The 24,625-nt window shown below is 39.8% G+C and overlaps 1 protein-coding gene across 9 annotated transcripts in view; it reads left to right on the plus strand.

Moving 5' to 3' along the window:
• The first annotated feature begins 10,253 nt into the window (after positions 1 to 10,253).
• Positions 10,254 to 24,625, plus strand: part of PABIR2 (PABIR family member 2) — a 31,871-nt gene continuing 17,499 nt past the window's right edge. For 3 of the 9 annotated variants that reach the window (XM_079765019.1, XM_079765025.1, XM_079765026.1), the window contains exons 1-9: positions 10,254 to 11,257; positions 13,411 to 13,501; positions 17,474 to 17,530; positions 17,823 to 17,866; positions 17,951 to 18,005; positions 18,283 to 18,384; positions 19,682 to 19,764; positions 21,298 to 21,362; positions 22,801 to 22,845. In XM_079765019.1, the coding sequence (XP_079621145.1) occupies positions 11,160 to 11,257; positions 13,411 to 13,501; positions 17,474 to 17,530; positions 17,823 to 17,866; positions 17,951 to 18,005; positions 18,283 to 18,384; positions 19,682 to 19,764; positions 21,298 to 21,362; positions 22,801 to 22,845 (640 nt within the window). In that variant the 5' untranslated portion in view covers positions 10,254 to 11,159. The remainder of the gene's footprint in view (positions 11,258 to 13,410; positions 13,502 to 17,473; positions 17,531 to 17,822; positions 17,867 to 17,950; positions 18,006 to 18,282; positions 18,385 to 19,681; positions 19,765 to 21,297; positions 21,363 to 22,800; positions 22,846 to 24,625) is intronic. The other 6 variants (XM_079765020.1, XM_079765021.1, XM_079765022.1 and 3 more) reach the window with 6 other exon arrangements.

Below are 24,625 nucleotides of genomic sequence, written 5' to 3' on the forward strand. Positions count from 1 at the left end.
ACAGTAGCTATCATTTTCTTCTGTCAAGTAAGATTATTAAAAAACAAACAACAAAACAACCTCACCAACTACCAGCACCATTGTTTCATTTATAAAAGGACATCTTGGTGGTTTAAAATAAAAGCTAGCACTAACAATCTCTGAGTAAAATATAATCCTGCCCAGGAAAGGACAATTGGAAACTACATAACAACATATTTAATTATGCTGTACTTATTTAAAAACAAAAACAAAAACATGAATTGGTGAAAACATCACCTAGGATCAGCAATAATCAGCAGATGAACATTTGGGAGACAGTGATACAGGCAGAGTTGGCCAGCTATCTGGAATACACCGTTTTTCTGCCTCCAAGCCTGTTCCATATAGGAATGTTGACACAGTTGTCCATCCCCCTCTCTTCCAGTCTGCATCTTATCAATCCATTAGGATTCATCTAAAATGCTACTTCTCTAAGACCCTTTTCCTTTTCCCTCACCAATTCCACCAATTTCTCATTCCCTTCTTTGAATTTCTCTGGCACTTTCTTTCCCTCCCTAAGCACAGGTCTAACACTAATACATTTAAGTCATTGGTGTATTTATTTTTCCTATTAAATTAAAAGCCTATTGAGCCTTGAGATATATTTTTTCAACATGGTAATTTGCATATAACAGGCAGTAACTTAATATTTTATGAGAGGATATATATATATATATATATATATATATATATATATATATAATCTGTGTCTAATTTTTGCTTCTTTCCCCAATCATGTTCCCTATAAAAACAGGAATATATTCCAGCAGTCACTTATAAAGATGTTGGGGGACACTAATGGGTTACATATTTCAACTATATTTTGTGTCAGTGTGGAGGTAATTCTTATGGCTGGCACTTATATTCTCCCCTATATTTGCTAATTTTATTTAATAAAAACTATAAATGAAATAAATCAAGGTAGCATATACTCAATTGGTACAAGTCACTCAACATGAATTTATAGAATCCTAGGTGATATTTACAACTGAGTTAAGTGCTACACTATTTACAATTTGGAAAAAGTGAAGGTAATATAACTAGATAGATGTTTAATGCTCCACATCAAACAATCAGTAAGCAGCTCTGTCTAAACTACAATATATGTCAATTATAGTCCCCAATCATTCCTCATGACCACTATTCTTCTTCTAGATTTGTAAGATTTACTAAACCAGATGGTTGGCAAACTTTTCCTACAAAGAGCCAGAGAGTAAAAACTTTGGGCTTTGTGAACTATACAATCTCTGTTGCAACTACTCAACTCTGCTATTGCAGTGGGAAAGTGGCCATGAACTAGTAAACATATGGGCATGGATATGTTCCAATAAAACTTTATTTACAAAACCAAGTGGCAGGCTGGATTTGGCCCAAGGGCAATAGTTGGACTTTCAAACAGAATTGATGCAGTGACAGTTTAAATGCAGGGGTTGGGCTAAAGGTATTTAAAGTGGGAAGGCACTGGCAGAAATCCAAGAACTTAATTTCTAATTCCAATAAAAGCTAGAGAAATAAAAGAAAAAAACTACTCCCTTTAAATACAGTTATTGACACCAGTAGTGAACTACCGGGTAAGCCAACTAGAGGGCTAAAGAGTATAAAGAACCAAGAGGTTCAAAATTGTAGACATTGGTATTTCTATTAATGCAAGATATACTCAAAATAGTGAAGGGACTTCTTAAACACAGTAACACATGTATTAAAGAACTGACCTTTAAGGAACAAATTCTGCAAATGCTGGTGCAAGAGAGACTGATTCTTTGTGTACAAGAAGTATCAAGCAAAAGTGGAAAATTACTTGAAAGAAGTTCAACAATATTTAGTAACCTGTAAAAGCAGCAAGGCAACAAGTATTAGAGGCCCAACTAAGAGAAGGTGAGAAAAGTGAGCAGTGCACATGTGCAACTGAAAAGAACTGAGGTAAAAATAAATTCAACTAAGGTTTAAAGTAATTCTACTCTAATTTCCCTTCCTTCAGTGTAACCTCTCTGACCACACCCTAAACTTGCCAAAACAGCACAAAACATGCCCATAGATCATTTGGACAAGTTTCCTGACCTCAGGCATGTCATATTTCATTCCTATGTTATTTCTTTTTCATAAACAAGAGGCTTTGGGATTGGTCCATTTTGAGGTTTCTTTATCTTTAACTCCTTCTAGATAAAGATTCAATTGCCCCACAACCCTTCTATACAAATTTCTCTTCATGCATCAGGATCTTAAGCTATGGAATTTGACACTGTAACTATACTGTCATGATAAAATAAAAAATTCAAATCCTTTTCAGAACAAAGCAAAGTATGAAGGGATAACTAAGATCACTTTCTTTGTTTCCAGGACTTTGGGGGTTTGGGAAGGGTCCTGCCATCTCTGCCCTGCTCCAGCACTTAATATATTAAACAGGATCCACATGTTCCTTCAAGTATATATCCTCTATCATCAATATGCAACTTGTTTTTTCATTTCATAAGGCTTCCAGGAAAACCAACATTCCCCCTAAGTGCTTTCTTCTATTAGCAGAGTGGGTCCATAACAATTTATCCACACAACAAGATTAGAGTAAAATTCTCAACACAACATGCAGAATTGCTCTGTTTAGTCTTAGTTTGCTTTTCATTTTAGAACACTATATTCTCCCTTACCTCAAATGACCAGAAAGCTGCATTTGTTTAGAATTAATCAGCTTAGATGTTGATTAGTAGTGGACAAAGCAGTAACTTAGGAGTCAGGAGACACAGGTTCCTAGTACTGGCTCTACTTCTTTGTCATTTTGGAGATTTATGGGCCTCAGTTTCCTTATAGGTTAAACAAGGAAGGTAGATCTGCTCTTTGAGTTCACTTCTAATAGTTGCTATTTACAACTCCGGATTAGTTTAATGCCAGTAAAAGGTGAGGAGCAAAGTTAATAACATATGTAGTAAATACATTTTTGACATTTTTACAATATTGAGAAAACTTTATGATATTGGGATGTGAAATGCAAGATTTCACTTTAAAATTCTATTTTAAGAAAAAATAAGCGTGACTCATGCCAGACCTTTGGATATGTGCAGAAAATACAGTTAACTATCAGTTAGAGCAGTGTTTTTAAAGCATATTTGTTTCATTATCAGCCCTCTAAGGAGCCTTTATATAAAGTTCTCCTCCAATTGCACTCCCTTGAAAACCCCCATGAAATTTATATATATATATATATATATATATATATATATATATATATATATGATCTGCTTTACACATAAAAAGAGTTGTGTTTTTCCCCCACACACCCAAGAACCAAGTTGGGGGCAATATTAGCCACTGAGAATACAAAATGCAAACTTTAGATCAACTTTCTGTAGTACTTAAATTTTTGGTGCCAATAAAAACTATATATATATATGGCCCAAGCTTATTTGCTTGCCAACCATTTCCATTTGCTGGAGGTGAAGGTCAGAGGTGACAAAGCAGCTGAGAGAATGACAAAAATTCTTAATCACAGAAAATATGGAGGGAAGTATTCAGTTTCTTCAAAGGAATGGATAAGAGATGGGGTAAAGTTAGAAAAAGTCAAGCTCCACATCAATTGGTTGCTGCTCTTGGGTGCTGGTGGACTTTCAGAAGAGGAGATTCAAGTTCAAATCAACCTCTGGGTGGGTGTGCGCTTTCCCTCTGGCCAGCCCCTCCCACTCCCTTCTAGGCTGAGGGTGGGATATTTGGACGCCAAGACCAACAGAGATACCTGCAGAACCTTGATGAATAAAGGGATGGGAATATTTTTGGAAGTCACTTTCTCCAACTCTTGCCACACCCCCCGCCCCTTGTTTCCAGTATTTCAATCCTGCTCACCCAAGCTCACTGATCAAAGGGGTGCTGTTGGATCTTCTCAGGATGTTGCCGGCTGTGATGGTTGAACTTGGCAGCAGCTCCACACCTAGTTCCATTTTCTCCTGTGCCATGTCTGTGTTGAGGCAGAAGCTACTGCTTAGTTCTATGATCTCAAGGTTTTCTGGCATACGGACAGGTCAAGTTGGTGAGGAGATGATGTAGGGAGAAAGGGGGGAGAAGAGAAGAGAGGAGGAAGCTATTAGACGATGGAGGTGCTCACCTTTGCTGCCTTACCAGCCCTAACACTACCAGGCACAAAGTGGGGCAGTGCTGGCTCCAAACCGATAATACTCCCCTCCCCCGCCTTCAAGCTGGGGGTCACAAACACTGAGATCTTCCGCCTCCAAACCTATAATGAAAATGAATTTGTCTTAGTTTACGTCCGCAAATCCTTCTCTTTTATTTTGCTGAGCCAAGGCAAAAACCAGATAAGCCTTTCGGGCTGAAGCAAAGACTACAACCAGTGATCTTGGTGTCTAAGTTGGGCGTCGCCCTTTTGCGCTTGCGCCCAGTGCCTGGCTGGTTGGAGTGTGCTTACTGCGCAAGCAATGAGCATTATTGCTGTCGCCTCTTGTCAGCCAGGCCAAGGACACAGGCGCAGTCAGGGAGCTGCCGTGTTTTTGTTTTTGTTTGTTTGTTTGGCCAAGCTCGATCTTCCCTTCTCCTTCTAGTGCAGATTCACAGAAATCATTCCTCTGCTCCTATGTTAACCCTGGCATGATTTCCTTAACCACTATTTAGGAAATAATGGGTGGGGAGGAGTACGGTGTATGGGAGAGCCATCCTTTTCGCCCTATATCTAATACCCAATTTTCTCAGTTTTGGTTAAGCCATTAACCCTGTATGACTGAGGCCAACAAACTGGTAACCTCCATGACAAATTTTTCCATCTTGTTACAGGAGACACACTACATCTTTGTAATTTTTAAAAAGCTGAAGTCTGGGGTGGGGGTTGGGGGACCAAAACCACTCCTATGTGTTTAGAGGCCACTTATTCCCAAAGGGTCCTGGTAAGACGCTAACCCAAATGAATCAATTGTGCAGAGGAATCATTGTTTTCCATGTAGTTTCATTGTTTTTTAACATCCTCTCTAATAATAGACAAATATGCAAATTGACCATACTTTCAACACATCCACAAGCCACGCCCACCATCCAATCAGAGCGACTATGCAAATTAACCCAAACCAAGATGGCTACAGCCACAGAGAGCAAGGTTTCCTAGGTAACAGAGGAAGCCAAGCTTTCCGCCTGCCCTTGCCAGGCCTAAGCCTCCACTCAAGCTACAAAGTTTCAATTATAGAAGGTAAACAATTTCAAACAAATGGTGGCAGAATGGAGCTTGAGAGAGCAGGCCAGGGTTGCCGCCGGCAACAGGGGAAGCAAAACTTTTCGCACACCCTGGCTGGGCCCACCCGCTTAAGGCAACAAAGTTTCAATTATAACCCCAACACAAATGGCTGCCAGCCAGCCTCGGAGGGAGCCCCAGGCTTGGCTCTGCTCCAGGCTACAAAGTTTCAATTGTAGAAGGAAAATAAATTCCAGATACCAGGGCCTCCGCTTGGGTCGGCAGGGGGCGTAGCTGGCCTGCAAACCACCACAGGCCCCTCGCTCAGGCTGCCCCACACCCCAAGGGAACCCCCACCTGATCCGGGACACCCTTCAGGGCAAACCAGCTGGCCCCCACCCCTGTACCAGGCCTCTATCCTATCTAATAAAAGATAATATGCAGATTGATCATCACTGCAACACACAATATAGCTGCCCCCATGTGGTCAAAGATCCTGCTCCCATGTGGACACAAGATGGTCACCACAAGATGGCCAGCTGGAGAGGGCAGTTGGGAGGCACCCGACCTGCAAGGGAGGGCAGTTGAGAGGGACCAAGCCTGCAAGGGAGGGCAGTTGGAGGTGATCAACCCTGCAGGAGAGGGCAGTTAGGGGTGACCAGGCCGGCAGAGGAGGGAAGTTGGGGGCAAACAGGCTGGCAGCAGAGTGGTTTAGGGGGTGATCAGGCTGGCAGGCAGAAGCGGTTAGGGGCAATCAGGAAGGCAGGCAGGCAAGCAGTTGGGAGCCAGCAGTCCTGGATTGTGAGAGGGATGTCCGACTGCCCGTTTAGGCCCGAGCCCACCGGGCAGTCGGACATCCCTCAAGGGGTCCCAGATTGGAGAGGGTACAGGCTGGGCTGAGGGACAACCCCCCTCCGTGCAAGAATTTCGTGCACCGGGCCTCTAGTAATCATATAATGTATATTTTTTACACTGAATAAAATCTAGCTCTTTAAAGCTGTTCATCTAAGAAAAAGATTAGAGATAAAGCAGAGAGGCTTATTTTCTTAAATATCACAGAACTTAGTATCCATCCAAATCAGTATTTCCATTTAACAATGCTGTGATGGCTCAAAACATTTTAAAAACTGCTCTTTTCAAATTTTGAGTGCTGAAATTCCATGCTAATAATTTTGTAGAACCACAAATTTTAGGAATTATAGATAACTGGCAGAGAAGACAAGTGCAACTAGTGGCATGGGAGTTCTTAAAATAGTAATAACATGGCATAGCACTTTACTGTTTTAAAAAAGATTTCACATACTTGTCTCAATTGGTTCAATTATTAACCCTGCTCATCTAATCAATCAGTGGTCGTCTTCTTCCTCGTTAGTATAGTGGTGAGTGTCCCCGCCTGTCAATCAGTGGTGAACTTAAAATAACGGGATTATCTTGAAACCGTTCAAGACAAGTTATGACATGAAAGATCGTAATCATTCTTCATTCATTCTGAGAATAGAAAAAGAAAAGCTTAATTATATTAGGCAGGATTAAGTTACCTAAATCCCAGACATGAGGGTGATTTGGAGTCATCATTCCTGATGTAAGACATGTTAACAATAGTGACCATTTTTTGAGCACTTACTCTGTCCCAGGTACTATCTGTCCTAAGCACTTTAAGTATGTGATTGCATTTAAGGCTTACAATAACTCTGAGGTAGGTACCATCACAATAGCCATTTTTCAAAGGAGGAAACCGAAGTCCAGAGGGGTTACTAAAATTACAACTAATAAGGGGCAAAGTCCAGATTCTTCTGTCCTATTTAAGTCAAGGGTGGGGATTGTTCGGCCGGCCCATGGGCTGTATAAGGACCAAGAAATCATTTGGTTTGGCCCTGCCAAGGCATTAGGGGTGAGTTAATTAAATGTTTGACCAAATATAGCAGGCTAATTTTTAAGTTGATAATTTTGTATGGCTCATGAATGATGTTATAAATATCCAAATGGCCCTTGGCAGAAAAAAGTTTCCTCACCCCTTAAAGTGAAAACGAGATGCCTCTGGATATTTCTCTGGCTACTGTTTTTGTACTCATAAGCACTTGATGACTACTTATTAAATTATTTCATTAATAAATGCAGGTTTAAATAATCTGTCTTTCACAGTTATCTTGTAAGGTAGGTAAATCATTTCTATTTTACAGTTGATACAATTTCAGAGCGATTCATGTCACATAATTAGGTAGCAGTAGAATCTCAGCTAGTACCAAGATCTCCTGAAAGCCAATGTCAGTTCCCAAGACACTTGTAAAGTTCATGAAAAATGGCAGCTAAATGTGCGTAAAGTCGGTGTATGCAGGAGGCAGTAGTTAAATACAGAATAGAGATTCAAAAACAAACTGAATAGCAGGAAAATATGGAGTACACCAGAGAACAATATCTTACCTCCACTCTACTGCTCATTATAGTTTTTAAAGAGTTTGTTAATATTCTTGGCAGGTAAGAATTTTTAGTGGATATATTTTGAATGAATAGACAAAATTTCATCATGCCTAAGCATAATAGATATCTAATTTTAAAAATTCTAAATACCATAACATTAAGATAATGGGTGTAATAAAACAAGGAAAGAGCAACTAAGAGACTGTTTTTAAAAGGGGGGTAGTACATGAGATGGAGATAAGTTTCCACCTATTACAAACAGGAGACATTCTCTTTAACTAAAGTGCAGCTACATGTCAAGGACTCAAAACCTCTAAAGATATAGCCGGGATTCAATACATACACAAGTTGGAATGTCAAAAGGAACAAGTATTACAAAAACAAAGAATTCTGTATACTATAGTGGCAAACACAACATTTAAAGAACTTATTTTTACTACTTCCCATTTCCACCCACACATTATTATACCAACTTAGCCATGTTTCATGATCAACTCTTGCTGTTCCATAGTACTATGCCATGATCTCAGATTGCTGGTTTGTTTAGGCATACCTTGACACTTATGCTGCTCCTGTTTCTATGACCCCATCTGCTGCCATTTGTCCCTTATAAAAGATGTCCCACAAACATGTCATAATTAGCTCTTTATTTCACCAGTTGTCATGGCAACTTGCTAACTCACAAGAGCAAGCCCACAAATTACAAACATCCCAAGCCTCCCATAAGTTTACATGAAGAGTAAAAGAAGCTAGGTAGGCAAGAGTGATGTGAATAAAACCTGGAAATGATGGCCAAGATAGCATCCATCTCCTTACATATCCTTGAGTTTCTCCTAATTCTTAAGCTCCTGAAAATTAGGGATTCTACGAAATTGTTTGCAGAGTTCGGGACTGTGCATGTGGTCAACAAATGATTGTATAGTTGCTATTGTGAACAACAGAATGCACTATAATTTTTTGAGCAGATGGAGTGGGAGGTTTGCTAAGACCATGAGATAAAGAGATACATACATTGGTCAAAAACAGAGTTTGCATTTCTAATCCAGCTAGCAGGAAATATATAGGCAATTTAAAGGAAACTTTTCAAAAGTTTTTAAAAACTCTCATACTACAAGTAGAAAACATAAACATTGAGGAATAAAATGATGACTGGGCTTGGCAAGTTTAATATGAATCAACTGAATTAAGGGCCAAGTAAAATTAGTTTTGCTAAATTTTGAAACCAACTTCATAATGATTAAATTTCTTGTACTTTCTAGATATGTATGATTATCACAATACAATGATCATCTTTCTCTCAGGGTCATTCAATTGGTGAGGATTAAATGTGTGGACAAAAGGGGCCACATGCTGACCTGACAAGCTCAAGGGAGGCCTGCATGGCAGTCTTGCAAACTCAGAGACCTAAAGTAACCACAAAGGGTGGTCTGAAATTAAACTTTAACTAAAAGCAGTTATGGTGGGCAGTTACGTTCTAGGCCGATATCTTCACAGACAAGGTCAACCTTTACCTTAACTGAGCCTATCTGTCTTTTTGCATCTATAATAACATATTAGTACCCTTGAAATGTCTGGATAACTTGTAACTTCCCTTTTTCTGGACCCCCTGGGGCACAACCAAATGTGCTGGGTGCCAGGACAGATACCACAAATTCCTTCATTATCATGTTAATTGTTCCTGCACCCACCTAAGTTATGTGTCTATCATTTTACTTTTTATCCTATCCCAGGGGTTTCCCCTCTTTGCTTTATCCCACCTCCTTTATCTATCACCAATGGATTTCATGTAACCCACCTAAGTCCCTCCTTTGATGGCAATGTATAAATACAGACCCGCCATTTCTCCAGAGCATTATCTCAATTCGTCGAGGTTCTGCTTTCCTGCACATGTCGACAGTTTGGCTCAAATAAACTCACAAAAATTCTTTACAGGTTTCAATGTTTTTTGTGTTTTTTTTTTACGTTAACAAATGACTTAATATTTCAAAAGTTCTTAGAATAGTGCCAAGCACAGTAATGGCTGTGTAGATGTTTGTAAAATACAATAATTTCAGGTCTCACACATGCCAAATAATGATTTCCAGGGTCTCCATAAATCCTATAAAGTAAAACACTTCTGCTACTTGTTCTTCAGGGCTTTTCCTGATATCTTTGAAGTTAACAGCGCTTGTAAAATGGAGATGAGTGCTTCTCACTATGAACGCTCGTAAGATTCTTTGTTTTTACACCATTGCTTTTGTATTTTCACTTCCCTTTAGTCTAGTGCATCCAAATAGATCATCTGAAAACGAAATCGGCCACTCCTGACGAAGACCAACAAAATAGAAGGGTTTAAAAAATGAGCGGAGATCGCAGAAATCAGAGCACACAAATTGGGATGACATAACGCAGAACCCGCATGTTTCTGTTTCCCTTGAATACTGGCTCAAACTCTTCCAGAAAGATGATGCTCCGGTGTCTCTAAGTTATTGGTTCTATTCAAAATCGGGCGCTAGGTTTCCCTGGCCAATACCAACTTGGAAAGCGCCGGGGACCCCCAGGAAACGCTCCTCCCCTTTCGGGGAGGTTTGCGCGGGCGGGGCTCCCACGCATGCTCTGTGCCCGTGGGACCATGGGCGCGGTTGCCGGGCGCGTGCGCAGGACCCGATGGGTGCCCGAATGCGGAAGACCTGGCTCCGCGGAGGTTCCCGCTTCCGAAGCGTGGGAGGAGCAAAAGAAGGCAGGTTGTAGTTTTTGGTCTTGGCACCGAGGGGTTCCCCGAGCCATTAGAAACAGAGAGAGGAAGATGAGGCACCGTGGTGGCGGCTGAGGGGCTGAACCCCCCACCTGTTCTCCAGGTGGGAGGAGGGTAGGGAGAGGAGAAGTACCGAAAACAGGGCTGAGGAGCCTCTGGGACAGGGTCCCAGAGCATGGAGGGCTGGACCCGGTCCCTAAGCATGGGGAGCTGGAGCCGCCAAGGCCGTCCGACTGGGTCCTGTCCAACTATCAGCTCCTCGGTGATAGCGCCACCGGGGCAGCTGCAGAGGCTGTAGCCTGGCCCCCGCTTGAGGTCCTTGGCCAAAAGATAGCATGAGTTCCGCTGCTGCCTAGTTTCCTCTTCCTCCTACTCTTCTCCCCTGCCCTCTTTCCTTCTCTCTCCCCCATACATTGTCCTTCTTTTCCTCCCCCCTGATCCTCTTCCCTCCCCACGACCCTGCCCCCCCTCCTCCCCCCTATCTTTCAATTCCTTCTTTCCTCCGCCTTTTACACTGTTTTCAATCTGCCCTTTTCCGTCCCGTTTTCTCTTTTCCATCCTCCTTCCACCCCTCTTTCTTCTTTCTCCCTTTATACTGTCACCCTCCATTACAACCTTTCCATTCTCCTTCCCTCCCTGGATATCATCCCTCCTCATCCTCATCCTCCTTCCCTCCTGCTTTTCTCCGCCCCTTAGCCCCCGCCCCCAAGCCTCCGCCCCTTAGCCCCCGCCCCCAGCTGCCAGTCCCCAGCAGCTCAGTCCTGCCGTGAGTCCATAGCTAAGCACCAGGAGCTGAACACTGTTCGCTGTGCCTGGCTGCAAGTCTCCAGCATGGCCCAGGAGAAAATGGAGCTGGACTTTGAGCATGGCACATCTAATGGGGGCACCCTGAGAAGATCCAGCAGCGCTCCCCTGATTCATGAGCTCAGGTGAGCAGGGTTGGGGAGGATGGATATAGGGTTCAGGGGCTCCTGGAGCCCCTGCAAGCAGTCTTCCTTCCCTAAAGTGAGAGTTGGAGCTCCTTGGGGAACTCCAAACTGAGGGGGTGATGACTTGTGTGCTTGACAGTGGGGTCCCGTGGTGGAGTGAAAGTTTGACCCCAAACTCTGGGCTGTGTGGGAACAACGGGGCCCTCTCTACCTGAGGCTCTGTTAGCTCACTCTAAAAGTAACGACAAGAAGCTTCTGGCTCTTCTAACAGGTTGCCTGCCCTGCCTAATTTACACCACTGAATGTCAGACTGAAGCCCCTGGAACCAGACTTGCAATTTGACACCTGTCTCTAAGAGCTGCTATTTCTAAGCCTAGTTTAGGAACCCTGGTATTAACAGTAGTTTACTTTAAAAAATCACAGTTTATCTAATAACTTGAAATGAAATCATGTGTTCATGTCCTATTAAGTGATTCAGATTTGTCATAATGTTTTCAGTTTCTAAAACTGCCTGAAATGCATTCCAGTGAATAAGAAGGAAGGATAGCATGTAGCTTCGGTCAGAGAAAACACGGGTTTTAGAAAACGATGGAAAGAGTCCACCGTTGAATTTTAGTGGTAGGGTCTTGTGTTTTCATGTGAATAAGTCATCAGTGGGTCTATTTTAAGGTAGAATATTGTGATAGTGAAGGTTAGGTTGGCAGACCTCCTGAGCCTATTACATTTCACTTTTATAAGTAGACAATTCATCTTAGGAAGAGAGCCATTTTTGAGACCCTGTAGAAATGGAATTAGTCAAAAAAAAAAAGGGGATAGGAGTAGAGTTAGCCAAAAACATTAATCAAGTGCAGGGAAGGCAAAGATTAATGTTTATCAAACTGATTATAATATCCTCATTTTGGGGGGAAAATGGGTTTACTTTTTTCTTTTATTAAATTTTGAAACTACAGATGATAGAATGACCCTTCTCTAATGCTGTCCTCGGTTTTGCATTTATTTTTGCCACTATAGAAATAAAGTGGTCTTTTTTGGTTGTCTTTTAAAATCTAGTAGGCAAGCACTTGCTAGAGACCAGGGTAATCCTGTTGACCTGAATTTAGTCTACTGTAGAAATAACATACTGTTTTTTGAATCACAATTTAAGTAATTACTTGAAAGGTAGCATAATGACAGAAGAGTGAGTGAGGAGACCAGGCCTAGTCCTAATTTTCTCCCTGACTGGCTATGATTATGAATGAGTCACTTAGCCTTTTTGAATCTCTGTTTTCTCACTTAAAACGTAGGAGAGCTGGATTGGGTGATATCTATATCACCAGTCCTGGAAATCCTTCTTGGCCTCTTAACAATGGCATGACACTCTGCTGGGCACTGCAGGATAGTGTATAAGGATGACCAAAACACCTCCACCAGAGATTTAAAACACATGCATAGTTTTCATTTATAAAAGGTAAAGATGGTGTTCGAGGAAGCATCTACTTTCCCATTGTGCTCTTTGAGTTCAAAGGAGGGAAAGATTGCATTAGATTTGTGGAATAAATAGGCTTCATGGAGGGCATGGCATTTGAAATGAGTGTTGAAGGAAAGGAAGGATTTTGACAGATGGTAGTGGGAAGGAGGGCATTCAACTCAGAAGGGGCAACATGAGCAAAACTCCAGGTATGATTATTTAGTTGGACAGTGTGGTTCAAAAGTAGAACATGTGTTTAGGGCAATAATGGGAGTTGCTGATTGGGCTCACATTGTAGAACACGGCTCAGTTCTTGTCATGTCATAGCACACACAGAAAGCAGTACTGATTGTAGGTCCTCTAGGATAAACAGATGAGGCTGCTAGTTTGAATCTGGTGGTAACCGGTTTTGAGTGGGGGGGAGGGGGGGAGTTCTGATCAGAAGCAGCTGGAGGCAACCAGTCTGGAGCTCCGCCCCATACCTCTCCTAGCTGCCCCCCAACACCCCTAGGAGATCAGTATCTCCGCTAACCTGTAATCACCAGCACACCACTGAGGAAGCTCTGAAGAGGACGGTGAGGAGTTTATTCATTGTGTGATATGAGGAGCCACTGAAGATTTCATTGTTAATTACAGAATTGGCATCAAATATAGTTGAAGGATATCTTAAATGAGAAGACATTAATAATTTTATTTTTATTTTTAGTGACCTTTCACAGGTTTTTCAGCCTTACACATTTAGAACTCGGTGGAACAGTACAACGATTATGAGCAGTCACAGCCTGGTGAGTATAGAAGTAAGTATCCTTAGTGGTTTTGGTTGCAAGAAACACTTTCAGATGTAGTTCTTTCTTAAAATTATGTGCTATGCACAATTATTTACAAAAGAAAAATTTTCTTACCTATCTTGTTTGCTGCTTAATGCTGTGGCCAATTTCAGCTTTCAATGCACAAGAGAAGACCTGGTTAGAAATATTTCTTGGCTGTGGAACTTTGTATTTTTAAACATTGCTCTTTGTTTTGTGCCACTACTTGTATCATGATTGTGAGGTAAGTCAGGATTAATTTCTAATTATAACTGAGAGCTGTGGTCTTAATTTGTCCTAGGATGCAAAAATCACAAAAATGGTGGCAGAGTGTTTATTTCTGTTGGTGAATGCTGTTTATCCAAAGAAAGACCCCTTTAAAATGTGTGTATTTGTATTCTCAGTAGAGTTGCTGATCGTGACTGTTCTATATTGGCAGAGCTGTTGGGGATCACCTTATTAGTTGGTTGTGTTGGGAGAAATTATGATGAGGTTTTTATATAGCAGCACTTCACATGTGGAGCCCACTTATGCTGTAGCTGCAGTGCTCTGGAAGACATCTGAGATGTAAGCAAACAGACCTCTAAATGGCTGAACTAGATTTCCATAGTCTGTGCACAAATGTTCATCAGTTTATTTATAGGAGAGCCTTTCTGACCTCTGAATCATCTAAAATTTATGCACAATTATAATAAGCTTCCAATCCAGTAGTGTGTGAGAAGCAGCAAATCAGAAGAGGTACATTTGTGTTAAAGGTATACTGACAGCTGCTAGCAAAGGAAGAGAGGAGAAAACTAAAAAGCAGACAGAGGTTTTCTTTAAAAAAAAAAAAAAGTATATGGCTGAGTATAAGAGCTAAGAACCTGGTAATGGATCCTGAAGTGTTAATGGCATAGAACCGTAAAATAATATGTTTTTAAGGATACCTGGGTCTTCACCTTTTCTTAAATTATAGTAATACCTACTCTTGTATGACATTTTACATGTTACAAAGTACTTTCACACATTTAATCTCATAGCAACCCCAGTGAAGTAGGCAGGGTAGAAAATGTTTTTCCCAATTAAAAGAGGCAGCAGCTAAGACTCAGCCGATATAAGTGACTTGCTCAGAATCACACAATTAATAAGTGGCAGAGCTGGGATTAGAATAGAGATCTTCCTGTGCCATTCTGCTTGGTATAATCTGTTTAACAAGGGGGAAAATATCACACTTTTAAGGAAGATTTCCATCTGAAGTGCTAAAAATACTTAAAGGGGAAAATGTTAGCTATCTGGAGGTTTGATTCTCCTCACCACCTTCCCCAAGGATTCTGGAAAATACAAGTACTTATTTTTGCTGTATATATGAAAAATGTTCCTGTATCAATAGCATAGCAAAGAAGGGAAAATGAATGTGCCTCTCTACACTTCACTTTTCTCTTTTCTAAGATATAAAGATTCTTATCAGCTCTATCTAGGCTCAGTTCTCACTGTTCCCTGACAAATACCCACCCTAGGCTCTGGCTGCACTGGTTCATGGGTCGATGCTCAACCATGGAGCCACACCAGCCTGGATAGATCTTCATGATTGACAACTGATTAGATATAAAGGCAGGGAGAAGGAGGACTCACAAGTCACTGCAATTTTATTTCTTGATGACCAAGGGGAAAGTATTACCTTGGGAAAATTCAGTGGAATTGGTCATTTGAAGGAACAGAAGATAAATTCTTTCTGGGCATGTTGGGTTCAAGGTGCTCTTTTTCCAAAGCAATATTCTAAATCTTTTTTTTTAGAACTACAAGCTTCCTATCTCACCACCTTTCACTTTCAGCAGATGATGCTTTTCACTTCACAGAGAAGGCAGACACCTATCTTGTATTCATGTCAGCTTTCTTCTCCTTAAAAGGTCTTTACCTTCACATGCGGTGTTTTCTCCTAATGGTTCGTATATTTTATGACTCTCCTGTCACTGTGCTTGGTCTGTCATCTTCTCTCTGTCTTGTGTCTTCAGTCTCTTCCTCACTGGCCCTTTTCTTCCACCTTCTCCCGACTCACACCTCTAATATCTGAAAAACAAACTGTTATCTATTTTCTCCTTCCCTTTTTCTTCTTCTCTGGGAGCTTTTCAAAGCTTAATCTACACTCCACTGCCTCTAATTCCTTGTCTCCTAATTTCTTGTTAACTATTGGGTCAGTTTGTAATCTCATCATTCCTACCACAACTCCATAAAATATCGGTTCTTGAAAAAGTCACCAACGCCCACTTATTGCCAAAGTCAGGGGCCTCTTATCCCACTTGAGCTCTTTGCTTGACTTAACATCATTAACCAGTACCTCCTTGAAGTTCTTGGCTTTTTTTCTCAGCTTATACTTCACTCTTATTTCTGGGACTAGACATGGCTTTGCTCCTTTGCCCCTCTTTCAAGTCTACTCAGTTCTGTGTTAAATTTACAAGTTGTACATCATATAAATTCAGCATCTAAATTTCTGACTTTCTTCACAATCAGGCTTGGTAACCCTCATTTTTGTCTGTCCTGATTATTTCACTGCCTTTGGGGTTTCTTTTGTTGTTTGATGGACACATTCATGCTCTCCTTTATATTATCCTGTTAGAGTCTTTCTTATCTCATTTACTTGCCTAGTAGCTTAATGTTTTTCAAATGACCTTATTAAGAGTTCACCAGTAAACATTTATTGCTTTCATAATGGCAAAAGTACTTTTTAAAAGAATTGTACTGGTAAAGTTTTTTTTTTTTCTTTTCAAAGCCTAGAAGAGGAAAAAGTTAAAGAAAGGGGTAGGTAATGAAGAGATATATTTTGAGGTAAAATCATATTTTAGTGGATAACTTTGTTTATTTATTTTAATTGATTTTAGAGAGGAAGGGAGAGGGAGAGAGAGAAACATGATGAGAGAGAATTATTGATAGGCTGCCTCCAGCACGCCCCACACTGGGGATTGAGCCCACAACCCAGGCATGTGCCCTGACCAAGAATCAAACCGTGACCTCCTGTTTCATAGGTTGATGCTCAACCACTGAACAATGCTGGCTGGGCATAAAAAAATTTACCTGAGTTACCTTTTGCTTAAGGCAGTTTATTACCATTTTATAATCCTCACTACGTTAGTATTAAAAAAAAGTTTTAATAGAATAGGGCCATTTGTAACAGGATAATTGTCTTATTTATTTTTATATAGTATTACAATTTCATTTGCATTTCACTAGGGGATAAATAGTAGTTATTTATATTATGGCTATTAGAACTCTAAGGTCCACTTATATGAATTTTATCTTACATTTTGTAATCAGATTGTGATTATTTTGAAGGAACATAATTTGCCCCCCACAAAACATTCCATCTGTGTTATTAAAAAATGGTGATCTAAGGGAAAGCAGCAGCTATTTTAAAAATGTACTTTGCCTTCCACATTGATTTTTCTTAACTACTAAGGTTTGTGGTGATAGCATTAGTGATCAAATTTTAGATTTGATTTAGGTCATGAAAACAAAATCTTGAAGTTTTAAAGTGTTTTTGATAAACTTAAATCATAGTCACAATATCATACTTGGCTTCTTAGTTTGTCTTTGTCCATTGGCAAAGTGCTAATAAAAATGAATAAAATCAGTTTTTTCTTTCCCTTCTTATATAGTTCTTTATTTTACATTAGTGGGGTAATGGATATTTCCAAGGCCTGGAGTCTTTTTTTTTTTGTATATATAAATGTACACAGCTCTGCATTCATTTGGGAAAAGCATTAAAGTAAGTGCCTGTCTAGCGACAGATGGTGCCTTGAGGTTGGACACCTGGTGTACTTTCTAAAGACTGAATGTACTGCCTCTAGTACATTAATGTTCAGTAATTTAAAGAGCTAGATTTCTAAGAAGAATATGAAAAATTATCTAGGAAGAGGTTGTACACTGGTACTGACAGCAGATTGCTGCTTTGTGATTCAGAAAATAGTAAATGTTTACTTTTCTTTCCAGTTGCTGTCATCATCATCTAATGGGATTTCTAGTAGCAGACTGCATCAAATCAAAAAGGTAAATTTTACTTTCTAGTGCAGATCTACAATTTTCTGAATTGATTTTATTTTCATTTTGAAGATTTAGATATCAAAAATGCAGTAAGCTGTGACTGCTTTGTTGTAGACAGATTAAAAATCTCCTTTGGGTTCAGATAAAATACAGATGTGGTGTGAGTGACAGTCTTAGAATGTTATTTCTGCTCTACTGTGATTATGTCAAATAAGGTAGAAAAGTCTTTTTTCTTTTCTTTGCAATAAAGAACTGGGTGGATAAATATTATGTTTTCAGCACATGTTTGTCTTTGCAGGAGGAAGGCACGGATATCATGAACAGAGAAACTGCCCATGAAAGGTTAGTGCTTCACAAGAATAGGACACAGCCTTGTGCACGTCTTGTTTCGGAGCACTGATGGCCTTTCATTTTTGTTTCTTTTAGGGAAGTGCAAGCGGCCATGCAGATAAGCCAGTCATGGGATGAGAGCTTGAGCCTGGTAAAGTTTTCACATTTGCGTGTGTGTTTTTAATTTACAGAAACCTTTGTATTGTTCATTAGCTTTATTAATTTTTTTCATATACTCATATTAATTTTTGATCTCTGCTTTTCTTTTTTTTGTTTTTTGATCTCTGCTTTTCTACCAGAATATTATATTGCAACTTTTTAGAGTCTATATATTTGTACTCTAAAAATATAGGCATGTTTAAGTAGTAATGAAGAGCTGTGATGTGCTGAATTGTGTATTATGAGGAAATAACACTTTATATTTACAGAGTGATAGTGATTTTGACAAGCCAGAGAAATTATATTCTCCTAAAAGGATTGACTTCACTCCAGTTTCTCCAGCACCATCACCCACCAGAGGACTTGGAAAGGTAGGCTCATGGACAATATATTAACTCTCACACACTGAGCTGTTTACTCTCTAAAACACACACACACACACACACACACACACACACACACACACACACACACACATCACCGCACTTTTTATTTCTTTCTGCTGCCAGGACCCAGGTGGTGGCAGCCCCTAACCTCTCCTGGCTCCCCTGAACCTCAACCTCCTCTCCCTCATCCTGGATATGGCTGTGGTCAGTGCCCATCCCCCAGGGGTCACCTCCTTAGTGCTTTCCCTGGGGAGCAGTGTGCCCAACAATCTCAGCCCAACTGGAGTCTTTGCTCTAGGAAGAAGATGAGTTACAGACCTGTACCAGGGAGGAGTTTGTTCCAATACCTGGTTCCTTAGAACCCCATAGGGATGAGTGGGAATTCCCAGCAGGCGGGGCAGATAATTGACGTCTGCTGGGCAGGCAGGCCCAGGGTCCGGGAGTGATGAGAAGTCCCAGAAGAAGCCATGATCCTGTGCTTGTAGACACTGTGGTGTAAAGTCTTTCCATCTAGGCCCTGGAGCCTGAGCTGTCTGGTAGGGAGAGGTGTGCAGAAAGACCAACGAGGAGACATGGGGGCCAAGAGATAGAGACACAGAGAGGGAGATTAAGACTTGGAGAGAGACAGAGATTGGATGAAAACACAACAGAAGAGATAATCAGAGAGAAAGGGGGAGACAGGGGCACAGAGGGCAAGATTGAGCCCTGGGGGAGAGAGGCATATATAAAGATAGGAAGACAGAGACAAGAGGAACAGAGATATAAGGGGGAGAATGACACAAACAGATGGAGGCATAGAGACATGTGACAGAGATAGAGAGATATCATATTGCTTAACTTTTAGCCCTAGCCGGTTTGGCTCAGTGGATAGAGCATTGGCCTTCGGACTGAAGGGTCCCAGGTTCGATTCTGGTCAAGGGCACATGCCTGGGTTTTGGACTTGAGCCCCAGTAGGGAGCGTGCAAGAGCAGCTGATCAGTGATTCTCTCTCATTATTGATGTTTCTATCTCTCCCTCTCCCTTCCTTTCTGAAATCAATAAAAATATATATATTTTAAAAATTGCTTCACTTTTAGAGAATCCAATGACTGGAAGAAAAATCAAAACCTGTGATAGTAATTTGGGAAAAATAATATATTCATATATATTCTCATTCATATATGAGAGAAATACATAGACAACTAAACAATTCGAAGGATATTGTTTCTGTCATTTTGAGAAGAATCTTTTGAAAACTGGAGCATTAGAACTAACTATTTTAATATTAAATATGTTTTTCTAGCAATGTTTTTCACCATCCTTACAAATGTTGAGCAGCAGTGGGCTACCACCAAGTCCCAATCCTAGTCCAAGACACTTATCCAGGTAGGTAAACCTGCTTTTTATATGTGAGTGAAATGCTACTTATTGAAATTGTTTCTCTGAAGAACTTCCCCCCTCCTGACATTTTATTATGGAAATTTTCAAACAAAGCAAAATTGAAAGAATTGCGTAGTGAACATCCATGTACCTATTACCTATATTCTACCATTAACATTTTACCACATGCATTTTTTGAGACTTAATGCCAATTTATATTCAGAGGACATACATGTGTGTGCTTGATGATATGTCTTTTATAAGGAAAAAGTTTAAGATTATAGAGCAGTCAAATCCAAATAACATTTTTTGTTTGTTTTTTTGTTAATCCTCACCCAGGGCTATTTTTTTCCATTGATTCTTAGAGAGAGTGGAAGGGAGAGGCAAGGTTAGGGGAGGAGATAGATAGAAAGATAGAAATTAAGATAGGGATAGGGTTAGGGAGAGAGAGAGAGAGAGAGAGAGAGAGAGAGAGAGAAAGAGCCATTTGAAAAAGGTACATGGGCCTGGTTGGTGTGGCTAAGTGGTTGGTTGACCTATGAAACAGGAGGTCTTGGTTCAATTCCCCAGTCAGGGCACATGCCCAGGTTGTGGGCTCAATCCCCAGTAAGGGGCATACAGGGTGCAGCCTATCAATGATTCTCTCTCATCATTGATGTTTCTATCTCTCGCCCTCTCTCTTCTTCTCTGAAATCAATAAAAATATATTTTAAAAAAGAAAGACACATCAATTGGTTGCCTCCCACATATACCCAACTGGAGCCTGGGATCTGATCTGCAACCCAGGTATGTGCCCTTAACCTGGAATTGAACTTGCAATCCTTTGGGGCATGGGCCGATGCTCTAACCATTGAGTAACACCAACAAGGCAACTTTAAAAAAAATCCTCACCAGCAGATATATTTTTAAAAATATTTTTATTGATTTCAGAGAGAGGAAGAGAGAAAAACATCAATGATGAGAATCATTAATCAGCTGCCTTCTGCATACCCCACACGGGATCAAGCCCACATCCCGGGCATATGCCCTGACTTGGAATCAAGCTGACCCTCCAACTAACTGAGCCACCTGGCCAGGGCCCAAATAACTTTTTTTAAATGTATATTTTGATTTATTTCAGAGAGGAAGGAAGAGGGAGAGAGAGAAACATCAATGAAGAGAATCATTGATTAGCTGCTTCTTGCATGCCCCACACTGGGATCAAGCCCACATCCCGAGCATATGCCCTGACCTGAAATCAAACTGACCTCCTGAGCCATGCCGGCTGGACACAAATAACTTTTTAATAAAGTTTATTATATTTTTAAAGAAACTGCTGTGGGTATTTGGTGTTATAGAACGATTAAAATATAGCTTAAAACACCATGTTATTCCAGATTGTCATATGCCAGGTCAGATCATATATTAGCATTTCATTTACTTAACCTAGAACACAGGCATTTTATATTTCTTCCTATATGAATACTAATTTTATTGACTTATTTGGTGGGTTGAAATGGTTCTTGCATCTTAGCACATCATCGTGTTTGTTCTCTGAAGCAGGAGGAGTCAGAGCCCAGTCAAATGCATTCGACCCAGTGCTCTTGGTCCTCTTAAAAGAAAAGGTAAGCATCACATTTCTGATATTAAACCTAGTCAAACTTGAATTACAAATTATAATTTCTGCCTGAAATTAGTTTCAAGACAGGACTCCTTTTTCCTAAAGAAACATACATTACTCTTCCCCATGTATGCTTTACTAATTCTATATTTTGTAAATTAGTTATTTGATACTGCCCATCTTTTTTTATACTTCATAACTGAGTCTTATTCATATATTCATATTATCAATATATATTCCAAAATTTTGCCTCTCGGTGATCTGAATATAAAAGAGATGCAAATTGATATGTTGCAGAAATATATGCTTATGTCATAGTAAATAGGTCTATAAACAAGCTGTATTCTCAAATATAAGCCACCACCAAATTACACCTTGGCAGAGAGAATTGCCTCATATTCAAGTCTATAGGATTTTTGCTGTAATTGGGGTGCTCTCTTAATTACCTTATTTTGAATCACAAAGCACTAAACTAAAATGATCTTACTCAATGCTAGTTTTAGATGCTTATGGGCACCTGATGGAGTCTATTAAAAAGAGGCAAAGAAATTTAATACAGTTTTAGTCATTATTCCTGGCGATATGACCACATGATTGCAAGTGTTGGATGTCATTTTAAACAAGAGTTTTAGCAATAATTTTAAAAAGCAATTCAGTAAGTGGTTTCTTTGTGCAGATCAGCTTCAGGGCCAGTAAACAAATCAACTCTCCTCATGGTAGGTAAACAGATACTTGCTGGTTTCGGTGAAAATTTTCCAGTGATAGCCTTATACACAGATTCAAAAAATGCTGTATTTCAGACAACATAAAATTAAAGATGGTATGTTCTGGAGAATAGATCCTGATACACTGACAATATTTGTATTAGTGAATAAATTTTATTTTATAAACCAATAGTTTTTTCTTAATTCTTTAAGGAATTATTTATAATCCTAAGAAGCTTCCCAAGAGCTATTACATGAAATTAGCATAGGGAAAGTAAAGCTATTATTGTTGTTGTCATTAATTTTAAATTTGTTGCAGGAAATTGGTGGAATTGGTTATTTAATTTCAAAGCTATTCCAACATATACCAGCAGATGGAGGAATTCTTTGCTAAAACGTGTTTTGCTAATGAAGTGTTGAAAGCCAGGAGGCAGCTTTTAAAAACTGCATATTAAAAAAACCAAACAAAACAAAAAAACCACAACTGCATATTAAAGAATGGAAAAATAAATAAAAATACAACCTTTCTTCAATTTTAGTCATATTCAGAATAGCTCCAGAGGAAAGATAATATAAATTAATTGATAAATGGGAAAAAAATTGAATGTTGTATTTGTTTTTGCTTGATCTTTTTTCCTCATAAGAATCTTGTAAAGGTTTAAGTTCACAGTTATTAATTTTCCTACTGGAGTATAGATAGGCCCATGACTTAAAGTTTCTTTAATATTCCATTTAAAGCTCAAATGGAGCTTCCATTTCCAGATAAAGAACTTCAAAACCAAGGTATTTGCATGTTTTATTTCATAACTTATTTGGAAAAGGGCTTTTTCTGTCTAATTTAGGGTTTAGTGTTTGCACTCCTGGTGGCAAAATGTTAAGCACTGTTCCTTTGATGCAAAGTTTTTCTATTACCAGTTCTGAGAAAATCTATAGGATTAAGATAGCCAGTATAATACCAATTTTGTGAATTGGTTAATAATTGCTTTTACTTATAGATGTGCTTTCAAACTTATACAGTCCTGTATCCCTTAACAGTGGAGATATGTTCTGAGAATTTGTCATCAGTTGATTCCATCATTGTATAAACATTATAGAGTGCACTTACATACACTTCTAGGCCATATGGTACAGCCTATTGCTCCTAGTGTACAAGTCTGTACTGCATGCTACTCTACAAAACAGCATGAGATCAAATCAAGGACAAGAGAAAATGATGCAATCAAGACACAGGGCAAATGTGAGATGTTTACCAGTGTAACATGACATACTGTTTTACAGCAAACTTTTTAAAAAATATATATTTTATTGATTTTTTACAGAGAGGAAGGGAGAGGCATAGAGAGTTAGAAACATTGATGAGAGAGAAACATCGATCAGCTGCCTCCTGCACACTCCCCCCTGGGAATGTGCCCGCAACCAAGGTACATGCCCTTGACCGGAATCGAAACTGGGACCCTTGAGTCCGCAGGCCGACGCTCTATCCACTGAGCCAAACCGGTTAGGGCTTACAGCAAACTTTTAAAAAATTATTGAGAGTATGTTTATTAAAGCTGGGACACTGATAGAAGGAAGGGCTTAGGATAGAAGAAATAACAGGAGAGCCTAAGCACGGCTGATTTGGCTCTCTAGAAAGTCAGAAAAGGGGGCCTTGGAGATAGGTTCTGGGGGTTAGCCTGGGACAAGCTGCTGTTGTTCATTGCTCGCCTGGTTGCAAGTCTTGTAGGGTTCCTTAGAGTGTAGGAGATGCATGCCAAAGGGAAAAAGAGAGTAAAGGGAAAGGCATGGGTGTGGTTTGGGGAGGGAGAGTGTGCCAGCAAACTTTTTTTTTTTATAAATACAAAGAATACACTCTAAAATAATAACAAGTATTGTATAGTAAATACATAAGCCAGTAACATAGTTGTTTATTATCATTGTCAAGTATTATGTATGGTACATAATTTTATGTGCTGTACTTTTATGACTGGAAGTGCAGTAGGTTTGTTTATACCAGCATCACCACAAACACGTGAGGAATGTGTTGTGCTATGACCTTATGATGGCTCCATTATAATCTTATGGGACCACCATCTCACATGCAGGCCATCATTGACCAAAACATCATTATGCAGCCTGTGACTGTATTTTTACCTTCATTTTCACTAAGTAGGTTAAAGCAACCTTTGATTTATACACTCTTTATCAGATTGAATACTTTTTTTAAATTGATATTTCAGAGAGAGGAAGGGAGAGAGAGAAATATCGATGTGAGAGAGAAACATCAATCGGCCAACTCTCATGAACCCTGACCGGGGACTGAACCCACAACCCAGGCATGTGCTCTGACCAGGAATCAAACCAAGTGAGCCACACTGGCCAGGGGAAGACTGAATACTTTATAACCCATTTGAATTCAGATCAGGAAATGTTCTGATATTAAAACATATCAAATTCTTACTAATCATCTAGCATAAATTATTATTTGCTGTGAGTTTCACCTATTTGGAGATACTTTATTTCTGCTGTGGTTAGCCTTGATTCATTTTGCCTGATGCAATCAGTGTCTGACTCTACTATTAAATAA

The sequence above is a fragment of the Cnephaeus nilssonii genome (genome assembly GCF_951640355.1).
Source record: "Cnephaeus nilssonii genome assembly, chromosome: X".
NCBI classification, from domain to species: domain Eukaryota; kingdom Metazoa; phylum Chordata; class Mammalia; order Chiroptera; family Vespertilionidae; genus Cnephaeus; species Cnephaeus nilssonii.